The following is a 17,360-nucleotide window of genomic DNA, read 5'->3' as shown; positions in this document are numbered from 1 at the left end:
CAGTGACTGCACCAGCAGAATAGTGAGTGCAGCTCTGGGGTATAATACAGGATGTAACTCAGGATCAGTAATATAATGTATGTACACAGTGACTGCACCAGCAGAATAGTGAGTGCAGCTCTGGAGTATAATACAGGAGGTAACTCAGGATCAGTAATGCAATGTATGTACACTGACTGCACCAGCAGAATAGTGAGTGCAGCTCTGGAGTATAATACAGGAGGTAACTCAGGATCAGTAATATAATGTATGTACACAGTGACTGCACCAGCAGAATAGTGAGTGCAGCTCTGGAGTATAATACAGGAGGTAACTCAGGATCTGTAATGTATTGTATGTACACAGTGACTGCACCAGCAGAATAGGGAGTGCAGCTCTGGAGTATAATACAGGATGAATACATTTTATGTAAAATCCAAGATAAAACGAAGCTTTGAGTTTAGGTCCCTTTAAGTTACAGTACAGGAGATGTTATCAGATACGAATGAACAGAAAACACGAATCTTGTAATAAATATATTTAGGAAATCATTATTACAAACATTGTAGAAAAGCCAATGATTCATTTTCTGTCACCTGTAGCCAAAATACTTAAAAAACACAAATAAGGTAGGAAAAAATATAACGAAGAATCTGTCATAGAAAAAGTAAAAAGTGTTGTGCAGCCTGTCCTGTGCACGCAGCGTGATCCCGTGCAGCCAGCGAGGCCCCGGCTTTACAGAAAACTTCACGGTTCCCAATAGATCTCGGAATAAGATGTGATGCCGGGCCGAAATCATCTGATAAAGGCTCTGCTGCGGTGTCCTGGGTGATATCTGTGCCCGACCAGATGGGGGCGCTGCAGCCGCACATACACATCCTGCCCCGGACAGCGACTCTCAGCTCCTTGTACTTTGTGGGAGATTACACCGACAAGCAGGGAAAGGAGTTATCAGAGAGAAGAGTTTATCTGGGGCTTGGCTGCTCCGTGAGCCCATCTGAAGCAAAAGACGCACGAACACAGCCGCTGACCGGGCACCTGGACGTTCCCTCCGGAGCTGTGCTCCGTGCCTTCTGCATCCTCTCCACCCCAGGAGATGTAGCGCCTCCACGTGGTCGGGCTCAGCAGTGCAGCCTTTATTAGTGGTGTAGAGGGCCAGTTCTGACATCATGGGAACAGTGCTGACATCAGATGATATCAAAAGGCCAGAGTTGACATCAGAGGTCTGGAGCTGACATCAGAGGGCTGGTGATGACATCAGAGGGCTGGAGCTGACATCAGAGGTCTGGTGATGACATCAGAGGGCCGGAGCTGACATCAGAGGTCTGGTGATGACATCAGAGGGCTGGAGCTGACATCAGAGGTCTGGTGATGACATCAGAGGGCCGGAGCTGACATCAGAGGTCTGGTGATGACATCAGAGGGCCGGAGCTGACATCAGAGGGCCGGAGCTGACATCAGAGGTCTGGTGATGACATCAGAGGGCCGGAGCTGACATCAGAGAGCTGGTGATGATTTCAGAAGGCAGGAGCTGACATCAGAGGAATGGTTTTATCATTGGAAGGCCGGAGCTGACATCAGAAGGCTGGTGATGACATCAGAGGACTGGTGATGACATCAGAGAAATGGTTATAACATCACAAGGGCTTCCGCTTAAATCCTAACACAGCGATGAAGACGATGATTTCTGTGAAGGCCGGGAGGGCGCTGTGGAAAGAGAACACAACAGAACAAATATCAAGACTTGTGTCAGGGTCCATCTCACCCTCCTCCACCCTTGTTCTATCTTTCATACTGTCACATTCACACAGAGTAAACGAGACAGTCTTTGTACCAAGGTTTAAGGAAGTCTGGAGTAAATGTTTCCATTCATTGACAGCAGAGGCCTGCAGCCCATCCCGTCTTTTCTCCGTGCTTCAGATCCTATGTGGCGGCTGCAGCACAATATACAGCTGCAATTAAAATCATTCAACCCCCATTGTAAACCGAGCCGTAGTGCACTGTGAGGTGCAGCGGACCTTTGTCCTGTTAGAAGGTCTTGAGCGTCAGATTCTTACAGAAGAAATGAGGTTTTCTCCTAGGATTTCCCAATACTTGATTTAATCATCTTTTCCTTCATAAGCTATGGGTTTATAGTGACAGATAAAACAAAGCAACAAAGAGCCCCCACCATGCTTTACGGACATCCCCAAGCCCCCACCATGCATCACTGACATCAACATGCCCCCACCATACTTCACCAACATCACCAACCCCCCACCATGCATCACTGACATCAATGAGCCCCCACCATGCTTTAACCCCTTTCTGACATTGGACGTACTATCCCATCGAGGTGGGGTGGGCCCGTATGACCGACGAGATAGTACGTCATAGTCGATCGGCCGCGCTCACGGGGAGAAGCGCGGCCAAGTGTCAGCTGACTATCGCAGCTGACATCCGGCACTATGTGCCAGGAGCGGTCACGGACCACCCCCGGCACATTAACCCCCGGCCCTCTGCGATCAAACATGATCGCAGAGTTCCGGCGGTACAGGGAAGCATCGCGCAGGGAGGGGGCTCCCTGCGTGCTTCCCTGAGACCCCCGGAGCAACGCGATGTGATCGCATTGCTCCGAGGGTCTCTTACCTCCTCCTCACTGCAGCAGGCCCGGATCCAAAATGGCCGCGGCATCCGGGTCCTGCAGGGAGGTGGCTTCACAGCACCTGCTTAGAGCAGGCGCCCGGAAGCCTCCAGGAGCTGTGCACGTCAGATCGGCGATCTTACACTATAACATGATGCCCCCTCCTGGGGCAATGTTATAGTGTAAAAGAAAAAATATTCACATGTGTAAAAAAAAATTAAAAAAAAAAGAAAAAAATTATATATATATATATATATATATATATATATATATATATATATATATATATATATATATATATATATATTGTTCCTATAAATATATTTCTTTATCTAAATAAAAAAAACAAACAATAAAAGTACACATATTTAGTATCGCTGTGTCTGTAAAGACCCGACCTAAAAAACTGTCCCACTAGTTAACTCCTTCAGTGAACACCGTAAAAAAAAAAAAAAAAAAAAAAAGAGGCAAAAAATAACGCTTTATTATCATACCGCTGAACAAAAAGTGGAATAACACGCGATCAAAAAGACGGATATAAATAACCATGGTACCGCTGAAATCTTGTCCCGCAAAAAACGAGCTGCCATACAGCGTCATCAATGAAAAAATAAAAAAGTTATAGTCCTCAGAATAAAGCGATGCAAAAATTATTATTTTTTCTATAAAAGTTTTTATCGTATAAAAGCACCAAAACATAAAAAAATTATATAAATGAGGTATCGCTGTAAATCGTACTGACCCGAAGAATAAAACTGCTTTATCAATTTTACCAAATGCGGAATGGTTTAAATGCCTTCCCCAAAAGAAATTCATGAATAGCTGGTTTTTGGTCATTCTGCCTCACAAAAATCAGAATAAAAAGCGATCAAAAAATGTCACGTGCCCGAAAATGTCACCAATAAAAACGTCAACTTGTCCCGCAAAAAACAAGACCTCACATGACTCTGTGGACCAAAATATGGAAAAATTATAGCTCTCAAAATGTGGTAATGCAAAAAATATTTTTAAATCAAAAAGCAGAGAGACAAACAGCAGTCTAGAGTCCAATTGTATCAAAAATAGAAAAACAATCTTTATTAAGGTTAAAATGTGGACAGAATAGCAGGGAAGGATCCCTCACAGTATTCTCGACAAGCATAAATAGGGTGCATGCAGATGCAGATAAAAGTATGCTTTGTTAATAGTAATGTACCGAATAGACAACGTAATGCAGACCTAGCTGCCACTTCAAATAACTAATAGTACCCATAGTCATTATTTAAATAATAGTACATACCGGTATAAAGAGAATGTAAAGCACACCGCACTCGCTGCTGCGCCCTCCCCGACGCGCGTTTCGGCTTAGATGCCTTTCTCAAGGGGTACATTCGGTACATTACTATTAACAAAGCATACTTTTATCTGCATCTGCATGCACCCTATTTATGCTTGTCGAGAATACTGTGAGGGATCCTTCCCTGCTATTCTGTCCACATTTTAACCTTAATAAAGATTGTTTTTCTATTTTTGATACAATTGGACTCTAGACTGCTGTTTGTCTCTCTGCTTTTTGATATATTATATTGCAGTTTGTCCGGCATAGTCCGACCCAATATTAGGATACACTTGGTTTTATAGGATTTATATTGATGAGTATTTGGCACTATTAATTGGGATGTTCTTCAATACGCGTTATTGGTTAAAAAAATATTTTTGCAATAAAAAGTGTCTTTCAGTGTGTGACAGCTGCCAATCATAAAAATCCGCTAAAAAACCCGCTATAAAAGTAAATCAAACCCCCTTTCATCACCCCCTTAGTTAATTAAAAAACTGTATTTATTTCCATTTTCCCATTAGGGTTAGGGCTAGGGTTAGGGTTAAGGCTACAGTTAGGGTTTGGATTACATTTACGGTTGGGATTAGGGTTGGGATTAGAGTTAGGGGTGTGTCAGGGTTAGGGGTGTCGTTAGGGTTACCATTGGGATTAGGGTTAGGGGTGTGTTTGGATTAGGGTTTCAGTTAGAATTGGGGGGTTTCCACTGTTTAGGCACATCAGGGGCTCTCCAAACGCGACATGGCGTCCGATCTCAATTCCAGCCAATTCTGCGTTGAAAAAGTAAAACAGTGCTCCTTCCCTTCCGAGCTCTCCCGTGCGCCCAAACAGGGGTTTACCCCAACATATGGGGTATCAGCGTACTCAGAACACATTGGACAACAACTTTTGGGGTCCAATTTCGCCTGTTACCCTTGGGAAAATACAAAACTGGGGGCTAAAAAATAATTTTTGTGGAAAAAAAAAGGATTTTTTTATTTTCACGGCTCTGTGTTATAAACTGTAGTGAAACACTTGGGGGTCCAAAGTTCTCACAACACATCTAGAAAAGTTCCTTGGGGGGTCTAGTTTGCAATATGGGGTCACTTGTGGGGGGTTTCTACTGTTTAGGTACATTAGGGGCTCTGCAAACGCAATGTGATGCCTGCAGACCAATCCATCTAAGTCTGCATTCCAAATGACGCTCCTTCCCTTCCGAGCTCTGCCATGCGCTCAAACGGTGGTTCCCCCCCAACATATGGGGTATCAGCGTACTCAGGACAAATTGGACAACAACTTTTGGGGTCTAATTTCAACTGTTACCCTTGAAAAAAATACAAAACTGGGGGCTAAAAAATAATTGTGGAAAAAGTTTTTTTATTTTCACCTGCTCTGCGTTATAAACTGTAGTGAAACACTTGGGGGTTCAAAGCTCTCACAACACATCTAGATGAGTTCCTTAGGGGGTCTACTATCCAAAATGGTGTCACTTGTGGGGGGTTTCAATGTTTAGGCACATCAGGGGCTCTCCAAACGCAACATTGCGTCCCATCTCAATTCCTGTCAATTTTGCATTGAAAAGTCAAACGGCGCTCCTTCCCTTCCGAGCTCTCCCATGCGCCCAAAGAGTGGTTTACCCCCACATATCGGGTATCAGCGTACTCAGGACAAATTGGACAACAACTTTTGGCATCCAATTTCTTCTCTTACCCTTACGAAAAAAAAAAATTGGAGGCGAAAAGATCATTTTTGTGAAAAAATATGATTTTTTATTTTTACGGCTCTGCATTATAAATTTCTGTGAATCACTTAATGGGTCAAAATGCTCACCATACATCTAGATCAGTTCCTTAGGGGGTATACTTTCCAAAATGGTGTCACTTGTGGGGGGTTTCAATGTTTAGGCACATCAGTGGCTTTCCAACATGGCGTGCCATCTCAATTCCTGTCAATTTTGCATTGAGAAGTCAAATGGCGCGCCTTCGCTTCCGAGCTCTGCCATGCGCCCAAACAGTGGTTTACCCCCACATATGGGGTATCAGCGTACTCAGGACAAATTGTACAACAACTTTTGTGGTCCATTTTCTCCTGTTACCCTTGGTAAAATAAAACAAATTGGAGCTGAATTAAATTTTTTGTGAAAAAAAGTTAAATGTTCATTTTTATTTAAACATTCCAAAAATTCCTGTGAAACACCTGAAGGGTTAATAAACTTCTTGAATGTGGTTTTGAGCACCTTGAGGGGTGCAGTTTTTAGAATGGTGTCACACTTGGTTATTTTCTATCATATAGACCCCTCAAAATGACTTCAAATGAGATGTGGTCCCTAAAATAAAATGGTGTTGTAAAAATGAGAAATTGCTGGTCAACTTTTAACCCTTATAACTCCCTAACAAAAAAAAAAAATTTGGTTCCAAAATTGTGCTGATGTAAAGTAGACTTGTGGGGAATGTTACTTATTAAGTATTTTGTGTGACATCTCTCTGTGATTTAATTGCATAAAAATTCAAAGTGGGAAAATTGCGAAATTTTCAAAATTTTCGCTGAAATTTCCGTTTTTTTCACAAATAAAACGCAGGTAATATCAAAGAAATTTTACCACTATCATGAAGTACAATATGTCAAAGAGAAAACAAACAAACAAAGTCAGAATCACTGGGATCCGTTGAAGCGTTCGAGAGTTATAACCTCATAAAGGGACAGTGGTCAGAATTGTAAAAATTGGCCTGGTCATTAACGTGCAAACCACCCTCGGGGGTAAAGGGGTTAACGACATCACTGAGCCCCTGCTGTGCTTCGCTGTAGATATCAGAGCCTCAGCGTGCTTCACTGTAAACATCACCGAGCCCCCGCCATCCTTCACTGTAGTCATCATCGAGCCCCCGACATGCTTCACTGCAGTCATCACCGAGCCTACGCCATGCTTTACTGCAGTCATCATCAATTCACCACCATGCATCAATGCAATCAACACCGAGCCCCCACCATGCTTCACTATAGTCAACACCGAGCCCCCGTCATGCTTCACTGTAATCATTACCGAGTCCCCACCATGCTTCACTGTAATCATTACAGAGCCCTTGCCATGCTTCACTGTAATCAACACCGAGCCCCCGCCATGCTTCACTGTAATCAACACCGAGCCCCCGGCCATGCTTCACTGTAATCAACACTGAGCCCCTGCCATGCTTCACTGTAATCATTACCGAGCCCTTGCCATGCTTCCCTGTAATCATTACCGAGCCCCCGCAATGCTTCACTGTAATCAACACTGAGCCCCAGCCATGCTTCACTGTAATCATTACCGAGCCCTCGCCATGCTTCACTGGAATAAACACTGAGCCCCCGCCATGCTTCACTGTAATCAACACCGAGCCCTCGCCATGCTTCCCTGTAATCATTACCGAGCCCTTGCCATGCTTCCCTGTAATCATTACCGAGCCCCCGCAATGCTTCACTGTAATCAACACTGAGCCCCAGCCATGCTTCACTGTAATCATTACCGAGCCCTCGCCATGCTTCACTGTAATAAACACTGAGCCCCCGCCATGCTTCACTGTAATCAACAGTGAGCTCCCGCCATGCTTCACTGTTATCAACACCGAGCCCCCGCCATGCTTCCCTGTAATCATTACCGAGCCCCCACCATGCTTCACTGTAATCATTACAGAGCCTTCGCCATGCTTCACTGTAATCATTACCGAGCCCCCTCCATGCTTCACTGTAATCATTACCGAGCCCTCGCCATGCTTCACTGTAATCAACACGAGCCCTCGCCATAATTCTCTGTAATTATTACCTAGCTCTCGCCATGCTTCACTGTAATCATTACCGAGCCCTCGCCATGCTTCACTGTAATCAACACGAGCCCCCACCATGCTTCACTGTAATCAACACCGAGCCCCCGCCATGCTTCACTGTAATCAACACCGAGCCCCCGCCATGCTTCACTGTAATTACCTAGCCCCAGCCATGCTTCACTGTAATCAACACTGAGCCCCCGCCATGCTTCACTGTAATCAACACCGAGCCCCCGCCATGCTTCACTGTAATTACCGAGCCCCAGCCATGCTTCACTGTAATCATTACCGAGCCCTCGACATGTTTCACTGTAATCATTACCGAGCCCCCACCATGCTTCACTGTAATCATTACCGAGCCCCCACCATGCTTCACTGTAATCATTACCGAGCCCCCGCCATGCTTCACTGTAATCATTGCCGAGCCCTCGCCATGCTTCCCTGTACTACATAAAGTGTTTAACTTTGTACTCATGATCAAAGTTCCTCAGGAAAGCTGCCAGAAGCAGGTGCCTGTCTATACATCACGTCCGCAGCAGGTCATAACAGCCAGAGGAGCTCTACGAAGTACTAATGACGGCTGTCATGAAGGGTTGAAGAATTCTGGGTTTTGTGCTGGATTAGTTATGTTCAGCACTTTTCGTTGTTCTTGTTTCACTGGTTTATTGGAACCTGCACAAAATGTGGACATTTTGCTAATAAACCAAATTTACATTAAGGGTGAGTAATATAGATTGCAGCTGTAGACTTAGGTATTGGTAGACGCGGTACAATGACTGTCCAACAGAGGGCGACCACACTAGTCAAGAGAATGAGCCCCACAGTCATCACTACACTGTGTTCCAAATTATTATGCAAATGACATTTTTCTCGGAATTTCCTAAATGGTCGGTGCAAATGACAGCCAGTCTAATAAAAGTCATCACCCGTTAGCGTATACATTGAATTTTATTGAAGAAACCTCCCAATGATAACAGTATAATCTCTAAAATGAATAAAAACTCACAATGCACTGTTTCAAATTATTAGGCACCGTAGAATTTCTAACCATTTGATATGTTTTAAAGAACTGGAAATGCTCATTTGAAGAATTGGCAGCATTAGGAGGTCACATTCACTGAACAAAAAAGCTATTTAACTCCAAAACATCCTAACAGGCCAAGTTACATGTTACCATAGGACCCTTCTTTGATATCACCTTCACAATTCTTGCATCCATTGAATTTGTGAGTTTTTGGAGAGTTTCTGCTTGTATTTCTTCGCCTCCCACCCTCATAGATCTTTTGCTTGATGATACTCCAAAGGTTCTCTATAGGGTTGAGGTCGGGGAAGATGGTGGCCACACCATGAGTTTATCTCCTTTTATGCCCATAGCAGCCAATGACTCAGAGGTTTTCTTAGCAGCATGAGATGGGGCATTGTCAGCATGAAGATGATTTTGCTCCTGAAGGCACGTTTCTGCTTTTTATACCATGGAAGAAAGTTGTCAGTCAGAAACTCTATATACTTTGCAGAGATCATTTTCACACCTTCAGGAACCTTAAAGGGCCCTACCAGCTGTTTCCCCATGATTCCGGCCCAAAACATGACTCCTCCACCTCCTTGCTGACATTGCAGCCTTGTTGGGACATGGTGGCCATCCACCAATCATCCACTACTCCATCCATCTGGACCATCCAGGGCTGCTCGACACTCATCAGTAAACAAGACTGTTTGAAAATTAGTCTTCATGTATGTCTGGGCCCACTGCAACCGTTTCTGCTTGTGAACACTCTTTAGGGGTGGCCGAATAGTAGGTTTATGCACCACAGCAAGGCTTTGAAGGATCCTACACCTTGAGGTTTGAGGGACTCCAGAGGCACCAGCAACTTCAAATAACTTTTTGCTGCTTTGTAATGGTATTTTGGCAGCTGCTCTCTTAATCTAATGAATTTGTCTGGCAGAAACCTTCCTCAATATGCCTCTATCTGCATGAACTCTGTTTCAGTCATAAATCTCTTCACAGTATGATGATCACTCCTACGTTTTCGTGAAATATCTAATGTTTTCAAACCTTGTCCAAGGCATTGCACTATTTAATGCTTTTCAGCAGCAGAGAGATCCTTTTTATTTCCCATATTGCTTGAAACCTGTGGCCTGCTTAATAATGTGGAACATCATTTTTAAGTAGTTTTCCTTTAATTAGAATCACCTGGAATACTAATTATCACATGTGTTTAAGATTGATTTCAGTGATCCATTGAGCCCTGAGACACAATACCATCCACGAGTTTATTTGAAAAACAAAACGATTAAATCTTTACGACACTTAAATCCAATTTGCATAATAATTTGGAACACAGTGTACATTTGGTGGCCCCTTTTCATCGCTCCATCATCTTTTCCTCCCAATTCTGTAACCCCCCCACAGCCCATTGTACCTGCAGAAGCCAAAAATATACCAATAGGTGGCGCACTCCCACTTCTGGGTGACAAACAAGGACAGGCTGACCGATGCCGAGCAGTGGGCCACCATGGCTGATGCCAGAGAGTCAAGGAAGGCAGCAACAGGGTCTGAGAGTGAGGAGGACAAATAATAACGCTGGACAATAGGGTGTCCTCGGCACTTACCTGCAGAAAGCAAATATCCACCAGTACACGGCGCACGTCCAGGCCTCGAAGAGGTAGAACAGAAGGGCCACGCAGGCGCTGGCATGGGCCCCGATGGCTGCAGGAAGGGGTTATGGACAAACAATGATGTGACCGCTCCTCACCGCAAGAAAGGCCATAAAGCGCCCCCTGCTGACACACGCTGCACACTGCAAGGATTACCACACCAGCCACCAGATGGCACTGCAGGATGCAAGGAGATCGGGGAGGTCACCACTGACATGACGGGAGCCGCGCCTGCAGATGGCGCTGTGTGACGGCCGCACTGGCCGCTGTACAGGTGCACGATGACATCACAGAGCATGCCGTGATGTCACCGTACCCAGATGAACCAATAATACTAATAATACCCAGCAGGCCGTGCAGCAGGTCTGTACTAGGGCGACACAGAAGGATACAGAGGACGCCCTGGGTGTTGTTGAACATGGACACCCCGGAGAAGAATCCAGCCAGCTCAATAACGAACATCCCCAACGTCACCGACAGAGCCACGATCAGCCTGCAGGAGGGAGACGGGGTTACACATGGAGGACGGGCGAGCACAGCCGCTACCTGTATCACCCTGCAGGGGGCGGAGACTCCTAGCTCCTCCTCTCCTCTGGGTACGTACTCAGTATCGGCGGCCTTGTACTGGTCCTGTGTGTGCTCCAGGGGCAGGCAGGCGAGGACATTGTTCTCCTAGGACAGCAGACATTACTGGTGAGGTATGACGTCGCCCGATAGCCCCCCGCCCCCGCCTTATATCTGCAGGTTCTCCTCTCTGGGGGGTGCGGATGACGCTGACATGTAGTGCGCCTACATGTGGGGTCCGGCATCCAGTCCATGAGAATACTGCTGATCCACAATACACAGGTCTCCTCGATGCGGAGCCAGAATTTATTCCTTCGGTACAATCTGCACTGTTCACACTATTCTGTCAGTGAATCCCCCCCTGTGCTGTCAGTGAATCCCCCCTGTGCTATCAGTGAATCCCCCCATGCTTGCTGTCAGTAAATCCCCCCCTGCTTGCTGTCAGTGAATCCCCCCCTGCTTGCTGTCAGTGAATCCCCCCCTGCTTGCTGTCAGTGAATCCCTCCTGCTTGCTGTCACTGAATCCCTCCTGTGCGGTCAGTGAATCCCTCCTGCTTGCTGTCAGTAAATCCCCCCTGCGCTGTCAGTGAATCCCCCCCTGCTTGCTGTCAGTAAATCCCCCCGTTTGCTGTCAGTGAATCCCCCCCTGCTTGCTGTCAGTGAATCCCCCCCTGCTTGCTGTCAGTGAATCCCTCCTGCTTGCTGTCAGTGAATCCCTCCTGCTTGCTGTCAGTAAATCCCCCCTGCGCTGTCAGTGAATCCCCCCCTGCTTGCTGTCAGTGAATCCCTCCTGCTTGCTGTCACTGAATCCCTCCTGTGCTGTCAGTGAATCCCTCCTGCTTGCTGTCAGTAAATCCCCCCTGCGCTGTCAGTGAATCCCCCCCTGCTTGCTGTCAGTAAATCCCCCCCTGTTTGCTGTCAGTGAATCCCCCCCTGCTTGCTGTCAGTGAATCCCCCCCTGCTTGCTGTCACTGAATCCCTCCTGTGCTGTCAGTGAATCCCTCCTGCTTGCTGTCAGTAAATCCCCCCTGCGCTGTCAGTGAATCCCCCCCTGCTTGCTGTCAGTAAATCCCCCCCTGTTTGCTGTCAGTGAATCTCTCCTGCTTGCTGTCAGTGAATCCCCCCTTGCTTGCTGTCAGTGAATCCCCCCCTGCTTGCTGTCAGTAAATCCCCCCCTTGCTTGCTGTCAGTAAATCCCCCCCTGTTTGCTGTCAGTGAATCCCCCCTTGCTTGCTGTCAGTGAATCCCTCCTGCTTGCTGTCAGTGAATCCCTCCTGCTTGCTGTCAGTGAATCCCTCCTGCTTGCTGTCAGTGAATCCCTCCTGCTTGCTGTCAGTGAATCCCCCCTTGCTTGCTGTCAGTGAATCCCCCCCTGCTTGCTGTCAGTGAATCCCTCCTGCTTGCTGTCAGTGAATCCCTCCTGCTTGCTGTCAGTGAATCCCTCCTGCTTGCTGTCAGTGAATCCCTCCTGCTTGCTGTCAGTGAATCCCCCCCTGCTTGCTGTCAGTGAATCCCCCCTGCTTGCTGTCAGTGAATCCCTCCTGCTTGCTGTCAGTGAATCTCTCCTGCTTGCTGTCACTGAATCCCTCCTGTGCTGTCAGTGAATCCCTCCTGCTTGCTGTCAGTAAATCCCCCCCTGTTTGCTGTCAGTGAATCCCTCCTGCTTGCTGTCAGTGAATCCCCCCTTGCTTGCTGTCAGTGAATCCCCCCCTGCTTGCTGTCAGTGAATCCCTCCTGCTTGCTGTCAGTGAATCCCTCCTGCTTGCTGTCAGTGAATCCCTCCTGCTTGCTGTCAGTGAATCCCTCCTGCTTGCTGTCAGTAAATCCCCCCTGTGCTGTCAGTAAATCCCCCCCTGCTTGCTGTCAGTGAATCCCCCCTGCTTGCTGTCAGTGAATCCCTCCTGCTTGCTGTCAGTGAATCCCTCCTGCTTGCTGTCAGTGAATCCCTCCTGCTTGCTGTCAGTGAATCCCTCCTGCTTGCTGTCAGTGAATCCCTCCTGCTTGCTGTCAGTGAATCCCTCCTGCTTGCTGTCAGTGAATCCCTCCTGTGCTGTCAGTGCACAAAGGGGATTTTCACCATCAGATTTTGGATGTCGATCAGTAAGGCTATGTTCACACTTTGCGGTTTTTGCTGCGGATCCGCAGCCGTTTTCCATGCAGGGTACAGTACAATGTTACCCTATGGAAAACAAAAACCGCTGTGCCCACTTTGCGTTTTTCCGCTTGAAAATCAGCGCGGATTTTCTGCGGAAAAAAAGAAGTAGCATGTCAATTCTTTCTGCGGATTCCGCAGCGGTTTTCCACCTGCACCAATAGGAAACTGCAGTTGGAAACCCGCAGAGGAATCCGCAGTAGAAACCGCACAAAAAACCGCAGTGAAAACCACCGCGGTTTTGCACTGCGGTTTTTCCAAATCCGCGGCTGAAAAATCCGCAGCAAAAAAAGGATAGTGTGAACAAGGCCTAACTCTTCCCCATTCACTGACAGCAGGCGGAGACCTTGAGAATGGTGGAACAAGCATGGAGACGTGCATCAGAAGAACTTACCCGTGACCAAAAGATGGTGATGACGATGACCAGGTGGGCGGTGAGTGTAAGAAAGCGGGCGGGCACCAGGCTGCTGACCACCGCCATGACACCTGCAAGCAGAAGACAAGACGCTGATGACTTGCCCCCGCCGGCACGCGGAGCCTCCATGTGATCGGCGGGGGCGTCCTGCACCACTTGTAACGCCACCAATACATCTCCCCGCTCACTTGGCTGTGCTCCACTCCCCCTCCCCGGGTCCAGCGCTCAGTGTCCACCTCTATCATCACACGGTCAGCGCTGCAGTCAATCAGTGAGCTCGGTGCCTGTAAGCTCAGTGACCACGTGATGTAAGAGCTGCAGACAATAATAGACACCGGGGCGCTCAGCGTTGGACCCGGGGAGGATGAGTGAAGCGACGTTTAAGGTTTTTTAAATAAATTTCCATGGTTTTCCCAAACTGTGGACCCCTATAAAGCTCCCGACGATCACGTCTCCCGGATTCTGCAGCCCCCCGGTATTTTTATACATATTTATCTGTTTTTTACGCCCCAACAACCATTATATCGGCCTTTGAGCAGGAAATCGGGCTGTTTAGCTCTAGATCGATTGCATGTGATCAACAGCTGCAAAACTACAACTCCCAGCATGCCCTGACCGACAACTGCTATCCGGGCATGCTGGGATTTGTAGTTTTTCAGCAGCAGTGTTGTTTTTGCCCCACCATGTAGAATCATCCAGAGTGAAGTGTTACTGCCTCTGCCCCCGCGGCCTTGTCTGCCCATCACACCCCGTGCATCATCACCGACATCACACATTACACCGACCGTCCCGGCACCGTTACCTGCTCTCAGGCCCGATCTTTCCTCGTTGCTAAGCAACCAGTCGCCGTTGCCGGGGCCTGAAAAGGCGCGAGACCGTGATGTGGCCTAAACAACCAATAGGATTGCAGTAAATCTCACTGACGTCATTCAGGCGCCGGAGACGAGTGATTGGTTACTTCATAGGCTACTACAAAATGGCTGCCTCCGCTCTGTATGTAGGCACAGAAAGGCACAAAGCCCGGGAGGCCGGTGGTAACATCGGTGCCGGATTAGGGATTGTCTGTAGTATCATATACGTTCATTCAGGAGTAGAATCGCTGAGCGACATAGAAGGGAAGAAAAAAAATAAAAGATGGCAGCGGTGGGATTCGAACCCACGCCTCCAGAGAGACTGGAGCCTAAATCCAGCGCCTTAGACCGCTCGGCCACGCTACCGTAGTGATTGTGTGCTAAGGCTCCATGGGATCATCAGCGGCTCTGGGTGACGTCATGCCGTGTCAGGAGATTGGAGGGTAGTTAAAGGGGCAGTCCATAAAAAGAAATGGTACACTGACCACCTGATGGTATACTTGTGACTCCATAGCTGTACAGCGCAGTGGCCCGCAGAAGATTTTTTTTTCTCTAATGCCCGCCTCTATGCCGCACAAAGTAACCATGCCACCTTACTGCGCCCACAAAGTGATAGTACCATACCTCCCAACTTTTGAAGACGGGAAAGAGGGACAAAGTTTGCGGCGCGCTTCGCGCGCCGCGGCAAATTTTAGGCCACGCCTCTGACCACACCCTTTCATAATTAGTCACACCCATATCCACGTCCCAACCACACCCATTTAGCTCTGCTGATTCCACTGTTTCATATACAATAATTATAAACAAAAAAATATGGCCACACATGATGCTCCATACTGTATAATGACCGCACATGATGCTCCATACTGTATAATGGCCACAGTTCTCCATACTGTATAATGACATACAGGCACGCAGCTCACACACACGCTCACACACACACACACAGCTCACACGCACGCAGCTCACACACATACAGCATCACACACACACGCAGCATCACACACACACACCTAGCCATCACACACACGCAGCCATCACACAAACGCAGCCATCACATACACACCAGATACCTCATACACACATGACACACACACCATCTCACACACACACATGCAGCATCACACACACACATGCAGCATCACACACACACACACATGCAGCATCACACACACACACACATGCAGCATCAGACACACACACACATCTCACACACACACACATGCAGCATCACACACACACACATGCAGCATCACACACACACATGCAGCATCACACACACACATGCAGCATCACACACACACACATGCAGCATCAGACACACACACACATGCAGCATCTCACACACACACATGCAGCATCTCACACACACACACACACACACACACATCACACACACACACATGCAGCAACACACACACACACACAATCTCCTCTGTGGTGCAGGGGCGGCTGATGTCCATGTGCAGCTCTTCAGTTTTTCCTGCTCACAGCTCTGCACTGTCCCGGCACCTCCCCCGTCTCTCCTTCTCTGCCGGGATAGCAGATAAGAGCAGGAGAAGCCGGAGCTCCGTGCACACACAGGAGGTAGTGAGTCGCTGACCTTTCATCTTGATCGCTGCTGGCTCTCTCCCTCAGCGTGGCAGCGCCGCACACACAGGGGGCGGTGGGGGGGCGGGATCGGTCGGGAGGTGACCCAGCTTTTATAAAAAAAAAAAAAAAAACAGCCACAAACCTAAGTTACTCAGGTGCCGCCCCCTGCATTGTCCCCGCCCTAGGCACGTAGTGCGGGACAACTAATGTCCTGCCCGGGATCCCAGGATCCCGGGGCTGATTGTCAAAATCATGACAGTCCCGCGGGATCCGGGATGGTTGGGAGGTATGTAGTACCAGTTTCTGCCCACGGCGACCGCTTAGTGTCCACACACAGTATAAGTGACGCCTCCACTACTCAGACAAACCCTTCTGAAAAACTATACTGCACATGACCCTGCCTGCCCTGTGATCTGGTGCCCTGGACTGTGGCTGCCTGAAGTCTTCAGTAAACCAGGTAAAGAGACTGCAAACCTGTGTCCTCTGTTTCTCACCGCACCACTCACCATCTCCATCTACACACCGAGAGCCCTGGGGACCCAGCTTCACCTGTGGGAAGTTATACCATGTTAGCTGCCATAACATCACCCCAGAGGACCCCTTTAAGCAGTGTCAGTCCCCACTGACCGAATACCACAGGTGGCGTCACGAACACAAACTTTATTCAAAACCCCTTTAAGGACATTCCCTTTAACATGGGCGCCCCAGGGCCACGGTCCGGGTCGCCGCCACTGTGACATCCCCCTTTAAGTACCGGACCCGGTACCAAGTACCCCACGGTACTGGCGGGCGTTACAATGCCACTTAGTATCTCCACACAGTAATGATGCCTCCTTAGTGACCTCACACAGTAATGATGGCCCCTTAGTGCCCTCACACAGTAATGATGCCTCCTTACTGCCCTCACACAGTAATGATGCCTCCTTAGTGCCCTCACACAGTAATGATGCCCCTTAGTCCTCTCACACAGTAATGATGCCTCCTTAGTGCCCTCACCCAGTAATGATGCCTCCTTAGTGCCCTCACACAGTAATGATGCCCCTTAGTCCTCTCACACAGTAATGATGCCTCCTTAGTGCCCTCACCCAGTAATGATGCCTCCTTAGTGCCCTCACACAGTAATGATGCCCCTTAGTCCTCTCACACAGTAATGATGCCCCGTTAGTGCCCCCACACAGTAATGATGCCCCCTTAGTGCCCTCACACAGTAATGATGCCCCTTAGTCCTCTCACACAGTAATGATGCCTCCTTAGTGCCCTCACCCAGTAATGATGTCTCCTTAGTGCCCTCACACAGTAATGATGCCTCCTTAGTGCCCTCACACAGTAATGATGCCTCCTTACTGCCCTCACACAGTAATGATGCCCCTTAGTCCTCTCACACAGTAATGATGCCTCCTTAGTGCCCTCACCCAGTAATGATGCCTCCTTAGT

The 17,360-nt window shown here is 48.0% G+C and overlaps 1 protein-coding gene and 1 non-coding gene across 5 annotated transcripts; both read right to left on the bottom strand.

The window, feature by feature from the left end:
• Positions 1-500: 500 nt before the first annotated feature.
• Positions 501-14,402, bottom strand: TMEM107 (transmembrane protein 107). 4 transcript variants are annotated; one of them, XM_077261668.1, is made up of 6 exons: positions 14,285-14,402; positions 13,462-13,553; positions 10,956-11,023; positions 10,744-10,844; positions 10,307-10,403; positions 501-1,686 (listed from the first exon to the last, which is right to left on the bottom strand). In XM_077261668.1, exons 2-6 carry the CDS (start codon positions 13,546-13,548, stop codon positions 1,617-1,619), a joined length of 423 nt encoding a protein of 140 aa, XP_077117783.1. In that variant the 5' UTR covers positions 13,549-13,553; positions 14,285-14,402; the 3' UTR covers positions 501-1,616. The 4 variants fall into 4 exon arrangements, with proteins under 4 accessions (XP_077117783.1, XP_077117781.1, XP_077117784.1 ...); XM_077261666.1 differs by lacking the exon at positions 14,285-14,402 and adding an exon at positions 14,195-14,253; XM_077261669.1 differs by lacking the exon at positions 10,307-10,403 and adding an exon at positions 10,117-10,213 and having other exon boundaries at positions 1,157-1,686.
• Positions 14,403-14,617: 215 nt separating this feature from the next.
• Positions 14,618-14,699, bottom strand: TRNAL-UAG (transfer RNA leucine (anticodon UAG)). The gene has a single exon. It is a non-coding gene; the product is annotated as a tRNA-Leu (tRNA).
• Between the last annotated feature and the right edge of the window lie 2,661 nt (positions 14,700-17,360).

The sequence above is a fragment of the Ranitomeya variabilis genome, chromosome 5, assembly GCF_051348905.1.
Source record: "Ranitomeya variabilis isolate aRanVar5 chromosome 5, aRanVar5.hap1, whole genome shotgun sequence".
NCBI lineage: Eukaryota > Metazoa > Chordata > Amphibia > Anura > Dendrobatidae > Ranitomeya > Ranitomeya variabilis.
This window is presented reverse-complemented; position numbering and strand designations above follow the sequence as displayed.

Excerpts from the sequence above, each read along its gene's own strand:
- TMEM107 (XM_077261667.1), bottom strand. The coding sequence starts at position 14,225 with ATGGGCAGACAAGGCCGCGGGGGCAGAGGCA. Across the intron at positions 10,214-10,743 it reads CAACACCCAGGGCGTCCTCT|CCATGGTGGCCCACTGCTCG; the intron begins GTATCCTTCTGT and ends CTCTGGCATCAG. Across the intron at positions 1,687-10,116 it reads TATATTTTTGGCTTCTGCAG|CGCCCTCCCGGCCTTCACAG; the intron begins GTACAATGGGCT and ends CTCTTTCCACAG.